This window comes from Rutilus rutilus, assembly GCF_951802725.1.
Source record: "Rutilus rutilus genome assembly, chromosome: 6".
Lineage (NCBI taxonomy): Eukaryota > Metazoa > Chordata > Actinopteri > Cypriniformes > Leuciscidae > Rutilus > Rutilus rutilus.
In genome coordinates this window covers 14,567,564-14,591,350 of record NC_140214.1, presented here as the reverse complement: position 1 = coordinate 14,591,350, position 23,787 = coordinate 14,567,564, and the positions used below count along the sequence as shown (strand labels likewise).

Here is a 23,787-nt window from a genome sequence, read left to right as displayed (position 1 = left end):
TGATTTATCGTTAACTCAAACTATTTGAAAAAAAAATTACTTTTAATTTAACTCAAATAACATTTTGGAAAAGGCTCAGGAATTTATCATTTTTGTTTAAGTTAAAGTACTAAAATAGCTAAAACTATGTAGTCGTTGTTGTTTTTTAATAAAAATGATGACAAAATTACTAAAACCTTAAAATTAAAACAAAAATCAATATATCAATGATTCTAAAATAACACACAATGACATATATAGTTTTCTCGTTTCAAAATGGTACTAAGGAGTGAATGGAAGGTACTTGATGATTTCATATATATAAATATAATTTTATTTATTTATTTTTTTCCTTTGTGACCACAAGGAGGTGCAAAATGTCACTGAGAATCAAGGCAAGCAAGTTCACATGGTTTTGGTTAGTGCTCTAATTTATTTTGATCAATTGGAAACTTGTGTTTTCAATTCAGTACAAAACAGATGATTACATTTCTGGTTCGCAGAAACTTGGGAAAAGTAATAAATCCATGACTTTGTTAAATTAAACACTTTCATAATCCAAGCAGTGTTTAAAAGGAATAGTATACTACTTTTGTAGTCCGCAGGTTGTTCAACACAAAACACCACAACATTGAAAACTGTATTTTCCAGTATAAGACAGTCATTTAAAGGTATTTGTCACATCCCTGCTGTCTGCTCAAGATCATCCTGCTCACATCGATGTTGTTATTGCTAAAAACCTCTTTTCCATGGTCGACGGTGGCAGCAGGCAGGGATCGGGTGCGGCCCAGAATCCAAGCGAAGTCTACATGAAACAGTCTCAAGACATCAGTGCATGAATATACCAGTGCTGATTTCTCATAGTCAGTGGACAAAATCCAGTATGGAGTATAGGGCAAAACTGTAAATTCAAGTAGAGAAGCAAAACGTGAAATACGATTCGAAATTAATGAAAAATACACATGGCAATGCCATAGCATTTGATCTAGCAAGTGCTCAAAAAAAGCAGATCAGCTTCGTACCATAAGAAAAACTGATTCCAAGCTTTGCAGGATTTTTTTTGTCTTCCACCACAGCTGTCCCGTCAATTGATCTTAGCTCTCCTTTTCTAATAAAATAAAAGTTTATGGTTTAACTTGGTGTATTTATTATTTATTATACAATTGTGTAATTCAATAAAGGATATGAAATTATAGCAAAGTGACCATTAAATACTGCTTGACTTGTTGGTACTCACAGAATTTCTGAGCTCGCTACGTGAGCCGTTCCATCCAGCTTAAGAGTAAAGTTAGTCTCAATGCATCTCCCTCGCTCAAACTGTGCTGGAAGTTTAGCGATCTCAAACCACCTGCCCATAAACTACATTAGGATGCAGACAAGCAAACTATAAAAAAAGATTAAGAGCAGAATTGAAGACCTGATCATTGCATATGTTGAGGTGTAATACGCTACCTTCTTTAGGTTAAAGGCAGGTTGAGTAGTAGGTTCTGGGCACGGCCCCCAGTGAGGCACCTGGGCATTTATGATCGGCAGAAAAAGGGCCAAAACAACCAGAAAGGCCTTCATTTTACTTGCAATGCCCATTGCCAAAAAAAAAAAAAAAGAATAGAATAGTTAAATATTTGTGTTGATAACTAAATATTTGCATGCATTCTCAACAGCTGACACAAATAATGGAAAACATTTTCTAAACTTAACTGTCATATCATTTAAAACAAACTTAATTTATATATTATTAATTAAAGGTGTATAGCATAATTTAAATCTTCTAAGATGCATAAACACTAAAAGGTTGGGTCATAAGATTATTATTATTATTATTATTATTATTTTAAAGAAGTCTCATGCTCAACAACACTCTCAGAATAAAGGTACAAAAGCTGTCACTGGGACAGTACCCTTCAAAAGGGTTCTAATATGTACAATTTAGGTACTAATATGTACACTTTTGGAACTAATATGTACATTTTTGGTACCAATATGTACCTTTGAGGGACTAATATGCACTCTTTAGGTACAAAGGTGTACTTTTTGATAAGGTACCGCCACAGTGACAGCTTTTGTACCTTTTTTTCTGAGAGTGAAGGCTGAATTTATTTGATCAAAAATGCAGTAAAAACTGCAGTATTGTGAAATATTATTACAGTTTAAAATAACTTTTTTCTATTTGAATGTATTTTCAAATTTAATTTATTCCTGTGACGGCAAAGCTGAATTTTCAGCATCATTACTCCAGTCTTCAGTGTCACATGACCTTTCAGAAATCATTCTAATATGCTGATCTGCTACTTAATAAACATTTCTGATGATTACCATTGTTGAAAACAGTTGTGCTGCTTAATAATTTTGTGTAAACTTTGATAAAAAAAATTTACGATTCTTTGATGAATAAAAAGATGGAAAGAATAGCGTATATTAAAAATAGAAATCTTTTGTAAAATGACAAATGTCTGTAATGTAGTTTTTGATCAATTTAATGCATCCTTGCTGAATTGAACCTAAACATAAAATGTTATTGACCCCAAACCCTTAAACAGTACTGTACATTTTCAATTTCTTGGTGAACAACCATTGTAAAGAAGACAGTTTGACAAATACAAATCCTTACCTCTTGAAGATGTGCTGAATACTAGATGGACTGTGGAGCTCTGAGTATTTATTTGGATCATTCTCTCTGGGATCATGTGACTGCAGAAAAGACATGTCATGAAGGAGTCTTTGTGATGTCACAGTTTATTCCCAACATGAAGTAAGTGATTAGGCAAATTGAAGTCATGAGAGGATGTTCCATTAGTGAATATCTAAACTAAATGTACACTGTCGCTTTGTCTAAATGTTCTTTTTTCTTTATAAACGTTCCATTTGTGTTTTTTGAAGTTTAAGTTTAGGGCATAACTGTCAGGGGAAAAGTAACAGTAAGTTGTGATGATCTGTGACAATGAACCTGTGCTTCCAAATTGAGCAGCAGGCTGAAGGATTGTAATGGTGATGCCGACAGATAGAGGGCGATATATATGTAACTGTTATGAGGATGCTCATCTGATCTGTCTGACTCTGATCACAAACGCTTCGCTGCCAAAAACAAGCGGTGACACTTCATCATAGCTTTCTATCTAACTTTCTATTGTCCCTCTTCTCAAGGTCCTGTATGTTACTATGTTATTGTTATAAGCTACTCATTGGGCCCATTAGGAGCCAGGGAAGGGGGAGGCATAAATTATATAAAAACTGCCACGTGTATTTCCCCCCAAAATGTATGCAGTAGACATGTGTCTTTACATAAGGACCATATCCTCACGTGTTGTGTGTTTTGCATGTTGCAGGTGTTTGTGATAACTAAAACAACAGTATGATAAGAACATAGTGAAGGATATACGTGTGACTCAACCTCCTGTTGAGGACTCAACAACATTGAGTTTCATAAAACGATGAATGGAAAACATTGAATAACATATTTGATGTTATGAAAAGAAATAAAAAATATAAAAAAACCGCAGTGTAGGTGTGTTAATTATTTATTGGCCAATTATTTTTTTCATTTGTGCATATCATAACAAACAAAACATAGAACTCAAATTTATGGAGTAATGAGAATAAAGTTATCAGACTTGAAAGCCAAGTGCTTTGTCAAACCAACATAAGCTCTATTGAATTGTGTAACTATAAAGCTTGTTGGATTCAGGCAGTTTCTTGAGAAAAAGTCAGTCATAGATGTGCACAATTGTTATGTGTGGTCGTTCAGAAATGATGGCTATAGGATCCAATTGCAGTAAGAAAGTCTTTATTGACAAAGATAACCAAAGTAAATCCATACAGAGCGAAAGCAGCAAAGGGTAACTTTTTAAAATCCAAACAACGAGCAAAGAAAATCCAAAACAAAAGTTGAACAGGGAAACAGAACTGAAAGTATCTCACACAAAACATCCACAATCGACGACACCAGACAAAGAACACAGGTCTTATATAGGTAAACATTAACAAGATAAGACACAGCTGAACGTATATTACAACATAAGCACAAGCAATGGACAGAGGTCCAGGTCTGTGGAATGGAAGCAGGACTGGAGACTGAGGGGCAGAGCAGAAGACCACCACAGCAGAGTAGAAGGGACTGAAGATCCCCACGGCGGAGCAGAAGACCACCACAGCAGAGTAGAAGGGACTTAAGATCCCCACGGCGGAGCAGAAGACCACCACAGCAGAGTAGAAGGGACTTAAGATCCCCACGGCGGAGCAGAAGACCACCACAGCAGAGTAGAAGGGACTTAAGATCCCCACGGCGGAGCAGAAGACCACCACAGCAGAGTAGAAGGGACTTAAGATCCCCACGGCGGAGCAGAAGACCACCACAGCAGAGTAGAAGGGACTTAAGATCCCCACGGCGGAGCAGAAGACCACCACAGCAGAGTAGAAGGGACTTAAGATCCCCACGGCAGAGCAGAAGACCACCACAGCAGAGTAGAAGGGACTTAAGATCCCCACGGCAGAGCAGAAGACCACCACAGCAGAGTAGAAGGGACTTAAGATCCCCACGGCGGAGCAGAAGACCACCACAGCAGAGTAGAAGGGACTTAAGATCCCCACGGCGGAGCAGAAGACCACCACAGCAGAGTAGAAGGGACTTAAGATCCCCACGGCGGAGCAGAAGACCACCACAGCAGAGTAGAAGGGACTTAAGATCCCCACGGCGGAGCAGAAGACCACCACAGCAGAGTAGAAGGGACTTAAGATCCCCACGGCGGAGCAGAAGACCACCACAGCAGAGTAGAAGGGACTGAAGATCCCCACAGCGGAGCAGAAGACCACCACAGCAGAGTAGAAGGGACTGAAGATCCCCACAGCGGAGCAGACGAATCCCACGGCGGAGCAGAAGACCACCACAGCAGAGTAGAGGACCACCGCGGTGGAGCAAGTGGGACTGTAACAAAGGGCACAGAAAGCTCAAGGTTGGCTTCTGGGACTGTATCAAAACTGTATCAAAATTCTGTGGCCATAGCAGGACAGACTGGGAGTTCAAGGGTGACTTCCATGATCATAACGGGACAGGCAGAGAGTTCACTGACGACATCCGTGGTCATGATAGGGTAGACAGGAAGTTCCTGGACGCCCTCTGCATTCGTGTCAAGGCAAACAGAGGGTTCAGGGACAACCTCCGTGGTCGTATCAGGGCAGACTGATAGCTCATTGATGACTTCCGTGATCATGTTGGAGTGAACAGAGAGTTCATGAGCGACGACGACTCCTCGGGACAAGCTGGAGAAGTGTGTACGACCCACACGCACAAGATGGCCACCACCATCACTGGCAAACGCACACAAAGGTAGAAGAATCTCAGAGACACCCGGACTTGGGACTATCTGGCTGGGGATGCTTACCGCTCGAACTGATGTTAGCGGTGGGTCTGCCACACGGGAAATCAACCCGAAACGCCCATGGATAGTCTTCCTCAGTTCCGGAATGTCGATCATGATGGTTACAGGTTCTGGTATGGTGGCCGTGACAACAGGAGAATATGGCGTGGCGCTCATGACGGCTGGAGACACTGGCATGGTGGCTGTGACGATTGGGGACTCTGGCGGGTATATCATGAATGGTGCGTTCATCCTACACGACACCCACAGTTAAAGCAGACCCACTCAGCTGCAATGCTTGGTTAACATAAAACCAAAATAACAAGAAACAGCTGAACATAATCACAACAAACATGAGCACAGGCAATGGACACTGGGAAATGAAGTTCACAATGAATATGAAATGAAAGCACTTCCGAGAGGAGTGCCCACTGGTATTGATCAAAAGGCACTCCAACTGGTGGATGTAACGATGATTCAGAGATGGTGCTGGAGAATTAAATTCTAAATGAGAAATTGCAACCCTTTTTATCAATACTTTGATTGATGCTTAAAATGCATTTCTTCAGGCTAAATTGTTGCTAACGTGACAGTTATGGGACTTAGATTATCACATTCACACCAATTAACGCTTTTGTGTGTTCTGTCACAAAATTAAATGATTTTATTATTAAAATGTACAATCATGTAAAATAAGCAAAATAATTGGTCATTAAAATACTGACGGCACATGGATTCTCTGGAAACCTTTTGAGTTTTATTTTAAAGCTTTAGTTTCAAAGTTGTGGAAAGCTATACTCGTGACTTGTTGATCACCTTCTTCTGAGAAGTTCAACTCAAGGTGTGTTTACTTAACCTTCAACATCTGTTTGAGCAGATGCCCAGGTTCCCCAAACCTATTCTAATGAGGGTTTTTTAAGTTGAAGAGGGTGGAGTTTGTGATATAACCAAAAGATGTAACGGTCTATATATACTAAACTGTGTCACTGTTCTTCACCTTCCACTCTTGAGTCCAAACAGGTAAGGTAATTGCTTTGAGTCTGCAACTATCCAACCTTTAATTCACATTAAATTGTTATGCTCATTAAGTATGAATTTCTGTTTTTTAGGTTCAAACTGAAAGAATGCAGGCTCTTCAGGTTCTGTCTCTGACTTTGCTGTCCGTGCTGGCGGTCAGCGCTCAGTCCATCAGCTCTGGAAAATGTCCAGAACCTCCTGTTCAGCAAAACTTTGATCCTGCTAGGGTAAACGTTTGCTTATACACTGTAAAATATTCCACCTATTTAAATACTTAAGTTCAGCTGCTGGCTTTATGATTAACTTGATTGTACAAGTCATTTCAACTTAAATTACATTAAACAGACTTAAAATTTAGTTGAATCTCATATAAATTGCCTAAATTATTTTGATGAGTTAATGTAAAAACATTACCATAAAATGTTGAGTAACATAAAAAAGTTACCATGACTTAATGATCATATCATTTATTATTATTATTATTATTGTAAATGTTTCTTTATCTGTATATTTACTTTTTTAGTATCAGGAACATACTACAATAATTATGACCACTTTATCATACTAAAGCCAAGAGGAACACAAAATAAATCCCATATTGATAACAAAAATTATAGCAGAAATAGTAGAATTTTAGTATTTGTTCATATGAAACTTAATTTTCATCACAGGACAAAAAATCATGTAGCATAACTTCTTATCATTTTGTTCTTTTATAGTACATGGGCAGATGGCATGAGATCATGAAAATTCCATCCCAGTTCCAGTTGGGCGAGTGCTGCCAGGCCACTTACACTCTGAGTGACGGCATTGTCCTGGTTCGAAACGATGAGCTTCTGTAAGTATTGATGAGCAAATATACAATATAAATTAAATACATTACAATTGTTCATATTTAGAATATAACAAGTATATAAAATAACAAATAAAATGGATTATTATATTCAGAATATTCAAAAGAGTTTTGCACTTTCTTCTGAAATGGCTTAAATGAACCTAATTTATTTTCTCTGAACATCCTCACAGTGCTGATGGCACTATCAGCTTCATTGAGGGAACTGCCAAGATTGTAGATGCATCAGAGCCTGCCAAACTTGAAGTCAGCTTCTTTGAAGGTAAGTCTAAACAAATCATTCTTTTCAGCTGGTTAATTTGATTTTATTTATGAATCTTTGATTTGAGTTATCCATGATGTTCTCTTTCAGATGCTCCTCCTGGCCCCTACTGGGTGCTGGCCACTGATTATGATGAATACACCCTGATTTACTCGTGCTCTGATTTCTCCGGTCTCTTTCACGTTGAGTATTCCTGGATCATGAGCAGGACACGCACACTTCCCAAGGAGACCGTCTCTGCGCTGTTAGACATCCTCAAATCCCAAGGCATCAGTACTGATGGTTTTACTGAGACCGACCAGACACCGGGACTGTGCAGCGGCATGCCTTAATACAGCCTTGAATAATGAGCTACTGTGAGATGTGTTGTGGTCTAATTACTTTTCAGCTGACATTATAAAGTTAACCAATATTCAACTAGCTATTGTGGAATTTTTGTAGGCTATACTCTTGCATGAAATGCATCCTTTCTAAAATGTTGCCAGTATTTAACTATTTTAATGATGACATGCAAATGACATTAATACATAATTTGAAAAAGAAGTGTTACCGATAATATACAATGAAATGCTCTCAAAGGTGAACTTAACCTTCAACCAAAATGATACCGTTTTAACTTCTGTTAACATAATTGCAAATCCAACCATTAACTATATGTTTGTAGCGTAATCCTTTCACATTTTACTCAGAGAGAAAGTTTCCAACATAGAAAGACACTTCACAGTCCCCCACAGATTCACAGTCCCCCCCACCCCTCACCATCAAATCTCTAGAATAGCGTCCATACTGCCCATTAATTCAAAATGGGATTGTAAGAACCGAGCATACATACAATACATACAAATATGCTAACAAACATTAACCTCCAACCAAATACATACATAAAAAAAGAAAAAAAGAAGTGTCAATAGTAGTGGCATTATTTAAACAGACTTATCAACATAGTCAATAAAAGAGCGCCACATCTTACAAAATAGTTTTTCCGATCCTCTTAGCGAATACCTAATTTTTTCGAGGCAGAGACAAGACATCATATCTCTAATCCATTGAGTATGAGTGGGTGGCAAGGGATCTTTCCACTTTAATAATATTGCTCTACGTGCAAGCAGGGAAGAAAAAGCAAGGACTTTACACATTGATGCTGACCACCGTACGTCCTCTGGAGCAACTCCAAATAATGCCAGCAGAGGTTCTGGCTCTAATCTATGCTGAAGAACCGCAGAAAGGGTGTGAAATATCGATCGCCAGTAACGCTCTAATTTGGAGCATGTCCAGAACATGTGAATTAATGTTCCCTCAGCACTGACATCTATCGCACATACTAGCTCTATGTGCGATAGATGTCAGTGCTGAGGGAACGTTAATTCACATGTATTCACCCGGAAACATTTGAGCTAGTTTAATTTGGATATATGAGCTTTGTGTACTACTTTAAACTGTATAAGTGAATGCTGAGCACACATTGACGAAGAGTGAACCTGTTTAAGGACACAGTTCCATGTGTCTTCGGAGAGTGATCTGTCAAGGTCTTCCTCCCAAGCTTTCTTAAATGTTATCCAGGGATGAAGATGCCAGATTGATCATTATATTATAAATAATAGCAATCGAGCCCTTATCATGTTACATGAAAGAATGAATGAACCATCCTGCATTGAAGGCGAAAAAAATTTATTACGGAACACAGGGCTAAGAAGAGAGGGATCCCTAAAACCAAATGATTTCCTGAATTGGATCCAAATCCTCAACGAGTGTTTCTCCACTGGGCAATCGACAGATTTTAAACACTGAAAGAGATAAAGAAATTTAGGAAGCACCACCATTTTAATGGAATTAATGCGCCCAATGAGAGAAATCTTTAAAGGGGACCATTTAGAAAGATCTTTCTTAATCCATTCAAGAAGCATGCCAAAATTATGTTTAAAAAGATGCTTATGATGGCGAGTAATACAGACCCCAAGATAAGTGAGCTTATTTTTGACTAGTTTCAGTGGTATGTTGGAATACTGTAGTTGCCTTTCTACCTCGTTAATTGGAAAAAAATCACTCTTGTGCAGATTAAGCCTGTAACCAGAAAACCAACCAAAATTCTCAAGCAAAGATAGAGCTGCGGGTAAAGAAGTTTGTGGATTTGATATAAAAAGCAGTAGATCGTAAGCATATAGATTTACCTTATGCATGGTCTCACCATGAGTAATTCCAGTGATCTGCTGACTCTGGCGTAGGGCGATTGCTAGAGGCTCAATAGCTAGAGCAAATAGTACTGGGCTTAGCGGCCCTGTCAAGTTCCGCGGTGCAAGTTAAATGGCCTAGAGTGCAGACCATTGTTAAGGACTACTGCAGAGGGAGCACTATAAAGTAATTTAATCCAAGAGAGAAAGGGGCCAAATCCAAATTTTTCCAAAACTAAAAAAAGGTACTCCCACTCAAACACAATCTGGAATGGCCTGGTGCTGAGGGTATACCACATTAAGTAAGCGGCGGATATTAAAAAATGATTGACGATTCTTTATAAACCCTGTTTGATCAGGAGAGATGATAGTGGGGAGGACATCTTCAAGTCTTGAGGCAAGCACCTTCGCAAAAATTTGAATGTCGCAGTTGAGCAAAGAAATCGGCCTATATGACACACACACATCAGTCTAAGGGGTCTTTATCCTTTTTAAGTAATAAAGAGATACAGGCTTGATTTAACGTTGGGGGAAGAGTCCCGGTCTTAAGAGACTCAGAAAAACAGATGTCAAAAAAGGAGCGAGTTGTACTGAGAATTTTTTATAGAATTCTGACGGAAAGCCGTCAGGTCCTGGGTTTTGCCAGATTGTAGAGAAGAGACAGCAGCCGCCACTTCCTCCTGAGAAATTGGCACTTCTAAAAGGTTCCTGGCGTGGGAGACCTAGCATATTGTTCATCTAACCTTGAAATGTCATTAGCGAGACAAATTTGCTTTTCTTTAGAGAGCTTTCTTTTATTAGCACCGTATGAAATAATTGGGCCTCTAATATATGCCTTAAGGGCCTCCCACACTGTTGAATCTGAAACATCCGCTGATTTATTAACGCTTAGAAAAAAAAGAAACTTGGTCAGCAGCAAAGGAAACAAAATGATCATCTGCCAAGAGCGAAGTATTGAAACACCAGTTCCTCCTAGGAGAAGGCAAATTTAGAAAGGTCAGATCAAGAGTAAGAGGAGCATGGTCCGATATAATGATACTTTGATATGCACAAGACTGAACTCTGGAAATGAAACCGTTATCCAGAATAAAGTAATCAATCCGAGAGTAAGAGTGATGAACATTTGAGAAAAAAGAATATTCTCTTTTTTTGGGGTACAAACACTGCCATACATATGATATACCATATTCAGAAAATATAATTATTTAGAAAAATGGAGGATTTGTTTGCAGTGCATGGTCTAGATGACGAACGGTCCAGCACTGGGTCAAGGCAACAGTTAAAGTCTCCCCCAAGTATAACAGAATGTGAATTTAGATCAGGAATAAGAGAGAGAGCATGTTTAAAAAAACTTACATCATCAAAATTAGGGGCATAAAAGTTAGCTAAAGTTACATTCTTATTGCATAGTGTGCCTACAACAACTATATAACGGCCATTCTTATCTGATATAATATAATTTGGTACAAAGGGTACATTCTTATTAATCAAAATAGCCACACCTCTTGCCTTTGCCTGGAAAGAAGAATGAAAGATCTGCCCCTCCCAGTCACGATTGAGGTGATTGTGATCCGCGATGCGTATGGGTTTCTCGCAAGAAGGCAACCTCTGCTTTGAGCTGTCGAAGATGAGCAAGAACTCTGGTTCTCTTCACCGGATGGTTTAAGCCCTTGACGTTCCAACTCAAAAATCTCAACTCTCTACCCATTAGAGTACCTATTAGAAGCCAGTAATCGGAGAATGAAAATAAAATAATTACAAAAAGTCAAATAACATAACATCAACAAATGGAATGGAACTTTTCTTGGAGTGGCCTGTGGGATCATCTGCTAAATTCCATGGTCTGCATTCCACGAATACTCTAAATTGAGCTCAGTCACTGCTCTGATCATTTATATTTCTTTGTGATATATGTCTGAGTTGTGCAGCTGTGAAATTGATAAGCTAGCGATGGATAGTGCTTTGCAGTCCTTTGTCTCATGGGCTGATGACTACTAGGCCTACTGGATGTTGTGGAACAAGTGGGATGAAGTGATAAACTGGGGCCAGGAAGAGAAGCCCACTCCATGACCGCCCAGTTCACACAGTGCTTTACAAGAAACATATTTTTATAAAGTCTATAATATTATTAAACTGTGGGACAGGCCCTTGAGAAAAAAGCCTCACTGCTTTATTTACAGAAGTTTCTATCCATTGGTATCAAGATTTGACATATTTTGTGACTAATCACACAAAGTTTACATGTTGCATTTGAAAAGTAGCTAAATACATATTAATCAGTTTAGGTGAATGCAAACAACGTGATTATTGGAAAACATGCAATCTACCTGAGGAAATAATAAGCTGATGTAAGCTGCTCAAGAAACATTTCTGATTATTATCAATCTTTTAAAAAGTTTTTTTTTTTTTTTTGGATTCTTTGATGAATAGAAAGTTCAAAAAAGATTTATCTGAAAGCAACATTATGTAGCCTATTTACTGTCACTTTTGATTAATTTAATACATCCTTGCTGAATAAAAGTAGGCTATTACTTTCTTTCCAAAAAAAAAAAAAAATCTTACTGACCCCAAACTTGTAGTTGCCTAGCCTACTAGCCTAACTTTAGTGTATAATCCCAGCAAACACAGACCGTTGGCACAACATACCCAATCTTCTATCAACATTTTAACAACATGGCCAAAAGGTTGCTAAAACTACGTTGTGTGGTGAAGTTGTTACAGCGTTGTCACAGCGTTGTCACATTGAACCGTTCAGGGCCATTGCTTAAGGTTGTGCCTATAGGGTGTCTGGACGGGTCCGTGTACTTTTTGATAGTTTGTTTTTCAGTTTGAAATGAAATAAGCAAAATTGAGAAAACGCGCCTTTATTTATAAAAAACGAGATTTCGGCTTGATTTTTCTTTTTTTTGGTTCACGATCAAAAATGGATAAATGACTTCAAAATCAGTTTTGCACATGTGGGCGGTCATTATTCCGTAATCGCTTTGTTAATAAAAGTTGAATACTATGCGGGATTTTTTTTTTTATTGTAGGCTACTATTTTATTGTTGTTGTGTTTCCATTAAAAATAACAATGAACCAAAAATAAGCATTCGTTTGAAAGGTTAAAATCCACAGGTCTTTCATTTAGCCTACATGTGTTACAACGCTAGCCTGGAAATCCAGACCTAAATCTAAAAGATTAATGGTCTGGCGTCGACTAATGAAAATCGCTCAGCTCGAGGGGCGGCACCAAGCATGCATTTGAAAATCTCACTGCACGCAATTGGATAACACTACGACCAATCACAACAATAAACCCCATACGCTTAGCTACCAGCGGAATACCTGGTAGATTATACTCTTACCGTATCCGGTCGGCAAAACAGCAAAAACGTCCTTCTTGCAAAGGAACGATTCGAGCGCCGTCTTCTGGTCCTCTTTTAGAGAAAAAGCCAAGTCTAACTCGTTCATTGTAGCGGCCAAAGCCGTTTCTAACAACTGGGCTGGCACAACGTTTTTTAAACAGAAACGGTGATGCGTTGAACACACTGTTCTGATGACGCAAGAGTTGCAACTATGGCAGCTGAGAAGGACTAAAACACATCTATTTAGCCTCACAAACTGACTTTATTTGTAGTTCATACTGTTTTAATACCCTGTATTTTCTTTCTCATTTTAAGGAAAAGCACTTAATTACCATTGTTTATTTCTATACCAAATGTCATACACTTGCAATGAAGCTAAAAATATAAACAACTACATCATGTTGATATCCTATATTTTTACAATAAAACTTACGACAAACATGTCTTCTAATATCCTCAGTTGTTGCGTATAGTGAGCTGCATCGAACACATTTGTAAATTACTTTCCTTGAACCCATTGTGCGAGTTCACTTTAATACTGCGTGCTTTATATACATGTTGCTGCTGATTGGACTGCAGTTCTGACACACCCACCAAACAAGAGAAAACGTATCTCAAACCCCGTTGCACACCGGTGCACGCCGTTTCCAGGAAACATGACGTTCAACCCGGAAACCGTAGCAAAACGTTGCGCACCGTTTTGAACTTGAACATGCCCCAGGTATTCATCCATAACCATCTTGCAATGTTTACTAATGACTTTGACGTCGCAGCGCTGTTGTCATCTATTTAGCTCACCTCTGGCCCGCCTATATCAGATAACCCGATGTGATTGGTGCAGCTCAGATCGAGGGGCATATTTAATGAGGATCATTATGCCACACCCGTGCTGCGTTCCAGTCCAAAACTGTCATGCCCTTCACTCGCAAACTTCCCTCCGTCTCGTTCACTCGGATGTACGTCATTGCGAGTGCCCACTACTGGCGGAAACTGCAATGGGCTGAACTGGAACGTCCTAAGCCCTTGATCACTTGGAATCAGCTGTGGAGTTGATTTATTATTTACATTTTTTTTTTCCTTTAAGAATTTGTTTAATGCAGCATCCAAATGTTTATGTGTGTTTGGGTTGTTTTAAACAAAAAATATATATAATTAATATATCATAGAGTTGTCTGTTGTGGTGGTGATTAGATGAGATATGTGGTGACGTCACAATCGTACTGCATTGTGGGACATATAGGTGCCTGAAGTGTACATTTGAAGCAGACTCGCTCCCTCGGTCAAAATCGAGGGAACGAGGGTCTGTCCATATAAACTTCCCTCGTCCACTTCACGAAGTGGAACGCACTTCAAAATGGCGGCAGGGATTCCCCCAAGGGGAAGTGCTTAGGGAAGTTCGCAAGTGCGTGTCTAAAAGTGGACTGGAACGCAGCACAGGAGCATGTTCAAGTTCAAAACGGTGCGCAACGTTTTGCTACGGTTTCCGGGTTGAACGTCATGTTTCCTAGAAACGGCGTGCACCGGTGTGCAACGGGGTTTGAGATACGTTTTCTCTTGTTTGGTGGGTGTGTCAGAACTGCAGTCCAATCAGCAGCAACATGTATATAAAGCATGCAGTATTAAAGTAAACATTTCCGGTTTGCATTAACGTACGCATCTGCAGCGGGAGATGATCTCTGAGGTAACTTATTTTGCGCTTTTTTTTTTGAATACAATTCTTATTTCTGTTTTAATTAAAATGTCACGAATGCTTAAGTATCAGAAAAAAAAAGATAAAAAAAAAATGCAGTCTTCATTTGATTGTTTTAATCGTCTGCAAGCAAATATAAAAGGTTAAACCACTATGATAGCATACAAGTCTAAACTAACTTACTGATAGTTAGCTAAAGCTACATATACTAACTTACATACCTTCATAATCATGAATAAATGAGGAGGCGTAAAAACTTAAATCCTTTATCTAACGTAGTACTCGGGGCTCTGGAAGTCCGTTTGGCAATACGATGTACATCTGAAATGGATAGAATGGGTAGCTCCTGTAAACACCGGCTATAAAAGGTCGCCATTCCTACGCTGTGTTTACCTCAGTAGCTGACGACCGGAAGTTATATCTGTTTTGTAGAACCCGGAAGTATGTTGCGCATACAAAATAATAAACGAATAAATAAAACATTAACAAAAGATTTAAAAAATCTCAGAGAGGCACGCATAAACAAAATTAGTTTCTAAAAAATTTTGAAAAACAGAATGGGCAATATTTCTCATGAAAAAGTGGATAAGTGTTCATACCATAGACTGTAAAAAATAGGTTCATACACAGCGCAGATCATAATAATGAGCGAGCGAGTTTGAGGAAGCTCGATGATGACGTTGATCCGCGACCATGGTGTGCTGTAGTCCGTTGATAGCCTACCGTTAGCATTTTATATCCGACGGCTTTATTTAGGCTTCAAAATGTATACATTTTGGATTAACTTGTAAAGATTATCTTGATAGACAAAACGTGTAAGGGTCACAACTCTTTGTTGAACACAGATCTTATTTTTTGCGATTTTCCAAAAGTCTATGGGGAAAATGCATTGCTTTTTGATCGAGGGAACCCATGCGCCGCTAACTTCCGGGTTGGCCTACAAAGTGACGTCATTACTTCGGCACTAATTGTGCAGGGCTTTTCAATTCAATTCAATTCAAATTTATTTGTATAGCGCTTTTCACAATACATATTGTTTCAAAGCAGCTTTACAGAAAGTGCATTTCAGAAATGTACATAGAGAAATACAGTTAGTTAATCATGTATTGATTTAGGGCATAATACCGCGGGAAGTATAGGGGTGCTGAGGGTGACCCCTGGCGTGGAGTCCAGGAAAAAAAATAAAAAAAATAAAGTTTAAACAAACTTGTGTCGTGTTGGATAGGCATACATATTACGTGTGTTTATGTGTTTGTCTTTTATGCTGTATTATAATCACTGGGTCACCAACTAAAGACAGATTGTAATCTACAGTAAATTAACACATCCTTCTTGACTCTCCAACCGAGTGTAATAGTAGGCTATGTTAAGAAGCCTTTAGCGTTATTATGAAATAGAATCAACCTGTAACATGTATTTAACATTAAGAATAGGGATGTGCCGGTCGGGAAATAATTGCGATAACACCATGTGTTATCGATTAGCCTACACGTGCACATTTATCAAGAAAATATTTGTTAATGACGGTCAGCATCTGTAGCGCTTGACAACATCTTTCTCCACTCTTTGAACATTTCTTTTTAATTAACATGAACCTATTCGTTATTCACAAAGCGAGTAAGACGTATGAGATGATATACCCGCGTTGTAACACATAAATGAAAAGACCATTATGGATTTTCACCTTTCAAACGAATGCTTATTTTTTGGTTCATTGTTATTTTGAATGAAAACACAACAACCATAAAATAGTAGGCTACAATAAAAAACTCCCGCATAGTAGGCCTATTCAACTTTTATTAACAAAGCGATTGAGACGGAATAGGCTACATAAAACAACAGCATTATAAAATAAAAGATATTTGGAAATTTCCCTTTAAAATGAACGCTCAGTTTGTGGTTCAAGTGTTATTTGATTTGTGTTGCTGTTGTTGTTTTCAAAGACAGACTCACTTATATTAAACAAAGAAATATTTTTTTACTAACAAAAGTTAGGCTATCTTGAGCTTTTTTCTCCGCTATCCTCCAGTCAATCATCTCGCTCTCACTCTCGCGGCGATGAATACAGTTACAGTAACTTTTTAATTTAGCATCATCGGTAGGCTACCCATCACCATCAGCAGTTTTGCATTACAGTATTGCAATGACCACCCCTTGTCCAACAACACTGAGCGTAGGCTATAGGCTATTGTCTAAAAGAAGAGTTATGACTGCTGCTGCTGCGTTACACTTGACTGAACTGGTCTGTGCTTCACCCGCTCCACACCACGGGTTTAACTCTGCTCTGCTCAATAAAACCGACTGCGTGCAGATTAATATAATATTTCTGATATAAATATTTCTGTGAAACGCGTTAAGTTGCACAGAAGAAAGCCTAATCTAGGACCTGCCCTGTAGCCTACAGTTAAAGAAGCGGCCAGGCCTACGCACTATGATTTTGACTATTATTATTATTAAAAAACTTACACATAATAAGCTCAGGGAAGTGAAGCAAGGTTGCATCTCTTACAATGAACAAACAATGATACGAAAAAAAGAAAGAAAAAAGAAAAAAAAAAATCCTGGATTTGCATACACCACATTATGTAATTATACATACAAAAAAGAAAAGAAAAGCATAACAACAAGGTTAAGTCATATCTTTGAATAAATCATCATAATGCATCAAAAATTGTGGACTTTTTTTGTTATTTACAAGTCTAAAGGTGATGATACACAGGGCAACTATGTTGCTGCGCAATGTTGCCATCAACAGGCAACCAGATGAGACACAGGGCCCACGATCGATAAAAAAGATCCAGATAGAAATGTATTGCCCATTTTCAATGGGAAAGTGCCCAAGTAACAATCACTCGGCAAGACTGCACAGCAACATTGCTCAAAAAGTTGCCCTGTGTATCATCACCTTAAGGGATGAAATAAAATAGGCCTAATTAAGGTCAGCAAGAAAAAGAGGGAAGCTCAAAAGAGACTTAAGCCATTTTTGCTTGTGGATTAAGAATTTTGCATACAAGATAAGGAAATGAACAACATGCTCAAGGGCAGCTTTGGGTTTTCATAATAAAAGACAACCTCTTTGAGAATGAAGGTGTGGGTCACATTTGTAGGGCCAAAAACAAAAACACTCAATTCAGCCCAAAATCTATCGGTTACATTACATTCACAAAATAAATGGGTGACAGTTTCCTCAACAAAACCACAAAAAGAGCAATCTCATCAATATCAGAATATTTAGAGATAGATGAGTTAACAGGATAGATTTTATGAAGGATTTTATAATGAATTTCCTTAACTTTGTTGGATACACAAAATTTACTAGGCAAAAGCCAGGCCTTTCTCCAAATTACGTTTGTTACAAGGGATCCCCAATAGAATTGACCCCTTGGAGTAACCTTTCTCTTCATTTGAAAAATTGTGCGAATATGTCTGTTGTTGCATTTTCGATCTAAAAAATCGATCTCACCCAAGCGTAAAGCCGGATAAACACTATTACCTTTACTGAAGTTAAGGTGATTTTTAATTAATTGAATTAAGCCTCCTGGGATTGCTTTTATCAAGGTATTATATTCCTTTGGTGGAACTGGAAAGTTATGGAGATAAAAAAATTGCTTATAAGTTAGAATATGACCAGAATCATCAAAGACAGATAGAATGCAATTAAAATTATTGTTAAACCATCTAGGAAAAAAGAGAGATTTATTTATAACGGTTATATCCGCGTTATTCCAAAGGAGAACTTTGTGGGGGGAAAAGCTATGGACAAAACACAATTTCCACGAGAGAAGGCATTGCTGATGAAAGTTAGATAAGGAAATGGGTAACTTGCTATAGGTAAAAAGTTACACTTTAATAGGAAAGACAGGCCACAGACTTTGTTGAAGATATTATTAGGAATGAAAAACCATAACGACACTGGATTCACAAGGCATCTTTTCAGCCAGTTTATAGTATCAGCAAAACTGATTTTGTTGAACAGACCTGGGGAACTACTGATGACGTCACAGGCTCAGATTTGCTTGATCAATCGGCCAACCATGCTGAACTTCAGCCCATAGAAATGCAAGCCCTAAAAATATGCAAGCATGGTTAATGCAATGCCTATTTTTTTTCCAAGTAGTGCAATTCAACAGCCACGTGCAGGCTATTTCAACCCAAAATGTATGCAGAAGACATGTGTCTTTACATAAGGACCTCAAGTGTTGTGTGTTTTGCATGTTACAGGTGTTTGTGATAACTCAAACAACACTAGTGTGATAAGAACATATGATGTGTGACTCAACCTCCAATTAAGGACACAAGTTTTGTAACAAAAGGATGAATGGAAAAACATTGAATAACTTCATGGATATTATGAGAAGAACTCAAAAACTTTTGAGTTTTATTGATATATTGCCCAATTTATTTTTTATTTAAATATATCATGGGTAACAAACTATTTTCAAAGTTTTGAACCTTCATTGCAGACTAAAAAGTCCAAATGTTTAAACATTAAGGGTGTAATTTAATTCTAGAAAAGGAAAAACAATATTCACCCTGAAAGTTGCAAGATGCAGTGTGACAAAACATAAAATCCAAATTCATGGAGTAATGAGAATAAAGTTGTCAGACTTGAAAGCAAAGTGCTTTATCATAGGCTAAACCAACATAATTGTAAAATGGATTCAGGCAGTTTCTTCAGGAAAACGTAAATCACAGATGCGCACAATGATTCAGAGATGGTGCTGGAGAATTACATTTTAAATGATAAATTGCTACCTTTTATATCAGTGTTTTGATTGTTTTTATCTTAAAATGCATTTCTTCAGGCAAAAATGTTGCTTATGGGACTTAGATTATCACATTCACACAAATTAAAGCTTTAACGTCACAAAATTAATGATTTTTTTTTTCTTATATAAAATGTACAATCATGTAAAATTAGCAAAATAATTGGTCATTAAAATACTGACGGCACATGGATTCTCTGGAAACCTTTTGAGTTTTATTTTAAAGCTTTAGTTTCAAAGTTGTGGAAAGCTATACCCGTGACTTGTTGATCACCTTCTTCTGAGAAGTTCAACTCAAGGTGTGTTTACTTAACCTTCAACATCTGTTTGAGCAGATGCCCAGGTTCCCCAAACCTATTCTAATGAGGGTTTTTTAAGTTGAAGAGGGTGGAGTTAGTGATATAACCAAAAGATGTATATATACTAAACTGTGTCACTGTTCTTCACCTTCCACTCTTGAGTCCAAACAGGTAAGGTGATTGCTTTGAGTCAATAACTATCCAACCTTTAATTCACATTTTCTTGTTATGCTCATTAAGTATGAATTTCTGTTTTTTCAGGTTCAAACTGAAAGAATGCAGGCTCTTCAGGTTCTGTCTCTGACTTTGCTGTCCGTGCTGGCGGTCAGCGCTCAGTCCATCAGCTCTGGAAAATGTCCAGAACCTCCTGTTCAGCAAAACTTTGATCCTGCTAGGGTAAACGTTTGCTTATACACTGTAAAATATTCCACCTATTTAAATACTTAAGTTCAGCTGCTGGCTTGTACAAGTCATTTCAACTTAAATCACATTAAACAGACTTTAAAAAAAAATAACTTACAAAAAACATTATTTTGATGAGTTAAAGTAATGTAAAAACATAAGTTATCATGACTTATTAATCATATCTTCTTTTTTTTACTTTGTAAATGTTTCCTAATCTTTTTAGTATCAGGAACATCATTATGAACCACTTTGTCAACATAAAATAAATCCCATATTGATACAGAAATAGTTTAATATTAGCATTTGTTCATATGAAACTTCATTTTCAGCCACAAAATTACCTGTATTATCACAGAAAAACATCTTGTTGCATAATTTTATCATTTATTTATAATAACTTATCATTTTGTTCTTTTATAGTACATGGGCAGATGGCATGAGATCATGAAGATTCCAGCCCCGTTCCAGTTGGGCGAGTGCGGCCAGGCCACTTACACTCTGAGTGACGGCATTGTCCTGGTTCGAAATGATGAGCTACTGTAAGTATTGATGGGCAAACAGTTCAATATAAATATAATATCAAACATTTGTTAATATTTGGAATATAATAAGTATATTTACAAATAAAATAATAAATAAAATAAAATTGATTCTGATATTCAGAATATTCAAAAGAGTTTTGCACTTTTTTCTGAAATGGCTTAAATGAACCTAATTTATTTTCTCTGAATATCCTCACAGTGCTGATGGCACTATCAGCTTCATTGAGGGAACTGCCAAGATTGTAGATGCATCAGAGCCTGCCAAACTTGAAGTCAGCTTCTTTGAAAGTAAGTCTAAACAAATCATTCTTTTCAGCTGGTTAATTTGATTTTATTTATGAATCTTTGATTTGAGTTATCCATGATGTTCTCTTTCAGATGCTCCTCCTGGCCCCTACTGGGTGCTGGCCACTGATTATGATGAATACACCCTGGTTTATTCATGCTCTGATTTCGCCGGTCTCTTTCACGCTGAGTTTTCCTGGATCATGAGCAGGACACGCACACTTCCCAAGGAGACCGTCTCTGCGCTGTTAGACATCCTCAAATCCCAAGGCATCAGAACTGATGTTTTTACTGAGACCGACCAGAGACCGGGACTGTGCAGCGGCATGCCTTAATACAGCCTTGAATAATGAGCTACTGTGAGATGTGTTGTGGTCGAATTTTTTTTTTTTTTTTCAAGACCTTACATTATTAATGTTTTTTTCCGTAATATTCCCACAACATATTAATCAGTGGTCTGTGGCATGAGAATGTGAATAAATATGTTCTGAATCGTAGGTCGCAGTGTAAACTAAAGCTTTTAGTTTAATCCTATTTATCCATTGCTGATGTCAATTTTCTTTCTTCAAACAGTTGAATGTTGTCTAGATAATATATATTGTGTGATAAATCAAAGACTTCGGATAAGACTTTGAATAAAGGACAACATATCAAAATGCTGCCTTTTGTCATTTGTTTTGTTATAAGATTTTCTTGGCATTTGCTTTGCATAAAAGCACCCATTATTTAGTAGTAAAACGTTTGCTTTATGACCAAAACAATACGGTAATAACTTGCTATGCCTTTCAGCTGACATTATAAAGTTAACCAATATTCAACTAGCTATTGAAGAATTTTTGTAGGCTATACTCTTGCAAGAAAGGCATCCTTTCTAAAATTTTGCCAATAGATAACTAAGTATTTTAATGATGACATCCAGATGACATTAATACAATTTGAAAAAGAAGAGAGAAGAGTTCAGGAGAAGGAGAGCTTTTAAAAGGCTGATCCGCTGTCCTGCCAGGTGAACCCAAATCCTTGTCCATTGGTGAATAGCCAGTAAAAAAAGACCCCAAAGATGTCCTTAGCCACCTCCAATGTCCAAAGGCATGCCAAAACCACCTATGAACGATGGAATGAGTGAAGGGACTGAGATGGAGAGAGGCAGCAGCACAACAGAGAAGATATAACCTCTATGCTATGGTTGGCAGAGCTCAATGAGCCTAAAAAGCATTTCTTCCTTGGTCTTAACATTTTAATGAATGAATGAATAAATGAAAATAAATAAATAACATGTTTCCCTCCTCTACAGAGTTAGCTATCAGGTAATGTTTGTGAATACACGGAGCTTGAACACATTTTTTTTAACTTTTAAAACTTTTTTTGCTACCTGCAGTTGACTTAGCTCGTAGAAAACCTCATACAAAATCTAAAAACACATTAAAATGTACGTGTGTGAACATAAAATATAGATATGAATTAAAACAGACCAGATCACTGTAACTAAAATCACTAATAATAGCATCTCCTGGAGAGATGAACGTGCAAATAGTTCAGATCAGTATTGATCAGCAACTATTTATAATGATTTATTATTATTTTTATCTGAGTATGCATCATTTTACATGTTTCAGAGTATATTGTGCAGGTATAAGTTACAAGATCTTGCTTCTGTATTTTTTGTCACATGTCTCTTCACAGTATTACTTTGTGTGAATGCAATGTAACACACTTCTTTCATTAAAATAATCTTGGATCTAAGACACATGGATCTCTGCTTTGGTAGACTTTCTCTGACCACACAGTTCAGTGCTATAAAGTCTCTATATAATATTATTAAACTGTGGGACAGACTCTTGAAAAAAGGGCCTCACTGCTTTATTTACAGAAGTTCTATATCCATTGGTATCAAGATTTGACATATGAAGCCAAAGGCACTTCTTTCATGAAAATGATTACACAATAAAGTTTACATATGGTTGCATTTAAAAAGTAGGGCTATAGCAAAATACACATTAAGAATAACAGTAACAGTTTTTGCTCCAGTTACTAATAACCATGTTTCCCTGAGATAATGGGAACGAGCATTGAGTGAATCACCATTTTCTCAGAAAACTGAAGCCCGATTCGACTGAGAAGCGGCAGCATTGACTCGCATGCAGCTGTAGAGCACGCTCGTTCCCGTTATCTCAGGGAACCAAAGTTACATTAGTAACTAGAGCGTTCCCTTTCAAAACGGTCTCTCCCATTGCGTGAATCACGTTTTGGTGAACAATACACCATAGGGCCGTACAAGCGCAGAACAAAAGCTGTCCTACAAGCCCAGTCTAAGGGAGCCAATACGAGGACCCTAGGAAACATAGGCTAATTACGATGCTCAGGCCACAAGGCTGGAGCCTCAGAAAACACAGTCCAGACCGGTATCGTGCACTGCCCTCAGGGAGCCCAGGCCCATAGGAGGAGACGTCTGGCCATTTAAAGAGACCACGACCTGAGGCCGCCCGCAATTTATGAAGACCACCACCGCCATGTTGTCCGAACAGACGAGGACGTGGTGCTAGGGCTGGCAGGAAGATTTTGAGAGCCAGAAAATCGCCATCATTTCGAGACAGTTGATATGCAGGCATTGCTCCAGGCTGGACCAGGAGCCGAACTCCGGTCTGCCCTCGCACAGAGTTCCTCAACTCGAGTTGGAGGCATCTGTCGTGACAACCTTCCTTCTGGAATTCAGTCCCAATTGGACGCTTGCCCAATATAGGCGAGGGTCCTTCCGAGGAGCCACAGCTGTGACACAGCGATGGTCTACCTTGAGGCAATGAAACTTTTCTCCTTTTCCTTCACCAA

At 38.0% G+C, this 23,787-nt stretch overlaps 3 protein-coding genes across 6 annotated transcripts; 2 read left to right on the top strand and 1 right to left on the bottom strand.

The window, feature by feature from the left end:
• Window positions 1–335: 335 nt before the first annotated feature.
• Window positions 336–2,644, bottom strand: apoda.1 (apolipoprotein Da, duplicate 1). The gene is made up of 5 exons (XM_084411469.1): window positions 2,588–2,644; window positions 1,432–1,549; window positions 1,217–1,338; window positions 1,002–1,087; window positions 336–880 (listed from the first exon to the last, which is right to left on the bottom strand). The coding sequence occupies exons 2-5, from the start codon at window positions 1,543–1,545 to the stop codon at window positions 645–647; spliced, it is 558 nt and encodes a 185-aa protein (XP_084267595.1). The 5' UTR covers window positions 1,546–1,549; window positions 2,588–2,644; the 3' UTR covers window positions 336–644.
• A 3,636-nt stretch (window positions 2,645–6,280) lies between these two features.
• On the top strand, window positions 6,281–7,978 carry LOC311291556 (apolipoprotein D-like). 2 transcript variants are annotated; one of them, XM_084410617.1, is made up of 5 exons: window positions 6,281–6,350; window positions 6,440–6,574; window positions 7,067–7,185; window positions 7,374–7,462; window positions 7,553–7,976. In XM_084410617.1, the coding sequence occupies exons 2-5, from the start codon at window positions 6,455–6,457 to the stop codon at window positions 7,792–7,794; spliced, it is 570 nt and encodes a 189-aa protein (XP_084266743.1). In that variant the 5' UTR covers window positions 6,281–6,350; window positions 6,440–6,454; the 3' UTR covers window positions 7,795–7,976. The 2 variants fall into 2 exon arrangements, with proteins under 2 accessions (XP_084266743.1, XP_084266744.1); XM_084410618.1 differs by having other exon boundaries at window positions 6,326–6,355; window positions 7,553–7,978.
• Window positions 7,979–14,607: 6,629 nt separating this feature from the next.
• LOC311292713 (apolipoprotein D-like) lies at window positions 14,608–21,620 on the top strand. Of its 3 annotated transcripts, none has more exons than XM_084412494.1 (5): window positions 14,608–14,658; window positions 19,994–20,128; window positions 20,558–20,676; window positions 20,879–20,967; window positions 21,058–21,620. In XM_084412494.1, exons 1-5 carry the CDS (start codon window positions 14,647–14,649, stop codon window positions 21,297–21,299), a joined length of 597 nt encoding a protein of 198 aa, XP_084268620.1. In that variant the 5' UTR covers window positions 14,608–14,646; the 3' UTR covers window positions 21,300–21,620. The 3 variants fall into 3 exon arrangements, with proteins under 3 accessions (XP_084268620.1, XP_084268621.1, XP_084268622.1); XM_084412495.1 differs by lacking the exon at window positions 14,608–14,658 and adding an exon at window positions 19,847–19,903; XM_084412496.1 differs by lacking the exon at window positions 14,608–14,658 and adding an exon at window positions 19,882–19,908.
• Window positions 21,621–23,787: the final 2,167 nt, after the last annotated feature.

Bases quoted from the DNA above. Each gene is read 5' to 3' on its own strand.
- apoda.1 (XM_084411469.1), bottom strand. From the start codon at position 1,545: ATGAAGGCCTTTCTGGTTGTTTTGGCCCTTTTTCTGCCGATCATAAAT. The intron at 1,339-1,431 runs GTAGCGTATTAC...ATCCTAATGTAG, and splicing joins CTGCCTTTAACCTAAAGAAG to TTTATGGGCAGGTGGTTTGA. The intron at 1,088-1,216 runs GTGAGTACCAAC...TTATTTTATTAG, and splicing joins GTAGCGAGCTCAGAAATTCT to AAAAGGAGAGCTAAGATCAA.
- LOC311292713 (XM_084412494.1), top strand. The intron at 20,677-20,878 runs GTAAGTATTGAT...ATATCCTCACAG, and splicing joins GTTCGAAATGATGAGCTACT to TGCTGATGGCACTATCAGCT. The intron at 20,968-21,057 runs GTAAGTCTAAAC...GTTCTCTTTCAG, and splicing joins TGAAGTCAGCTTCTTTGAAA to ATGCTCCTCCTGGCCCCTAC.
- LOC311291556 (XM_084410618.1), top strand. From the start codon at position 6,455: ATGCAGGCTCTTCAGGTTCTGTCTCTGACTTTGCTGTCCGTGCTGGCG. The intron at 6,575-7,066 runs GTAAACGTTTGC...GTTCTTTTATAG, and splicing joins AAAACTTTGATCCTGCTAGG to TACATGGGCAGATGGCATGA. The intron at 7,186-7,373 runs GTAAGTATTGAT...ACATCCTCACAG, and splicing joins GTTCGAAACGATGAGCTTCT to TGCTGATGGCACTATCAGCT.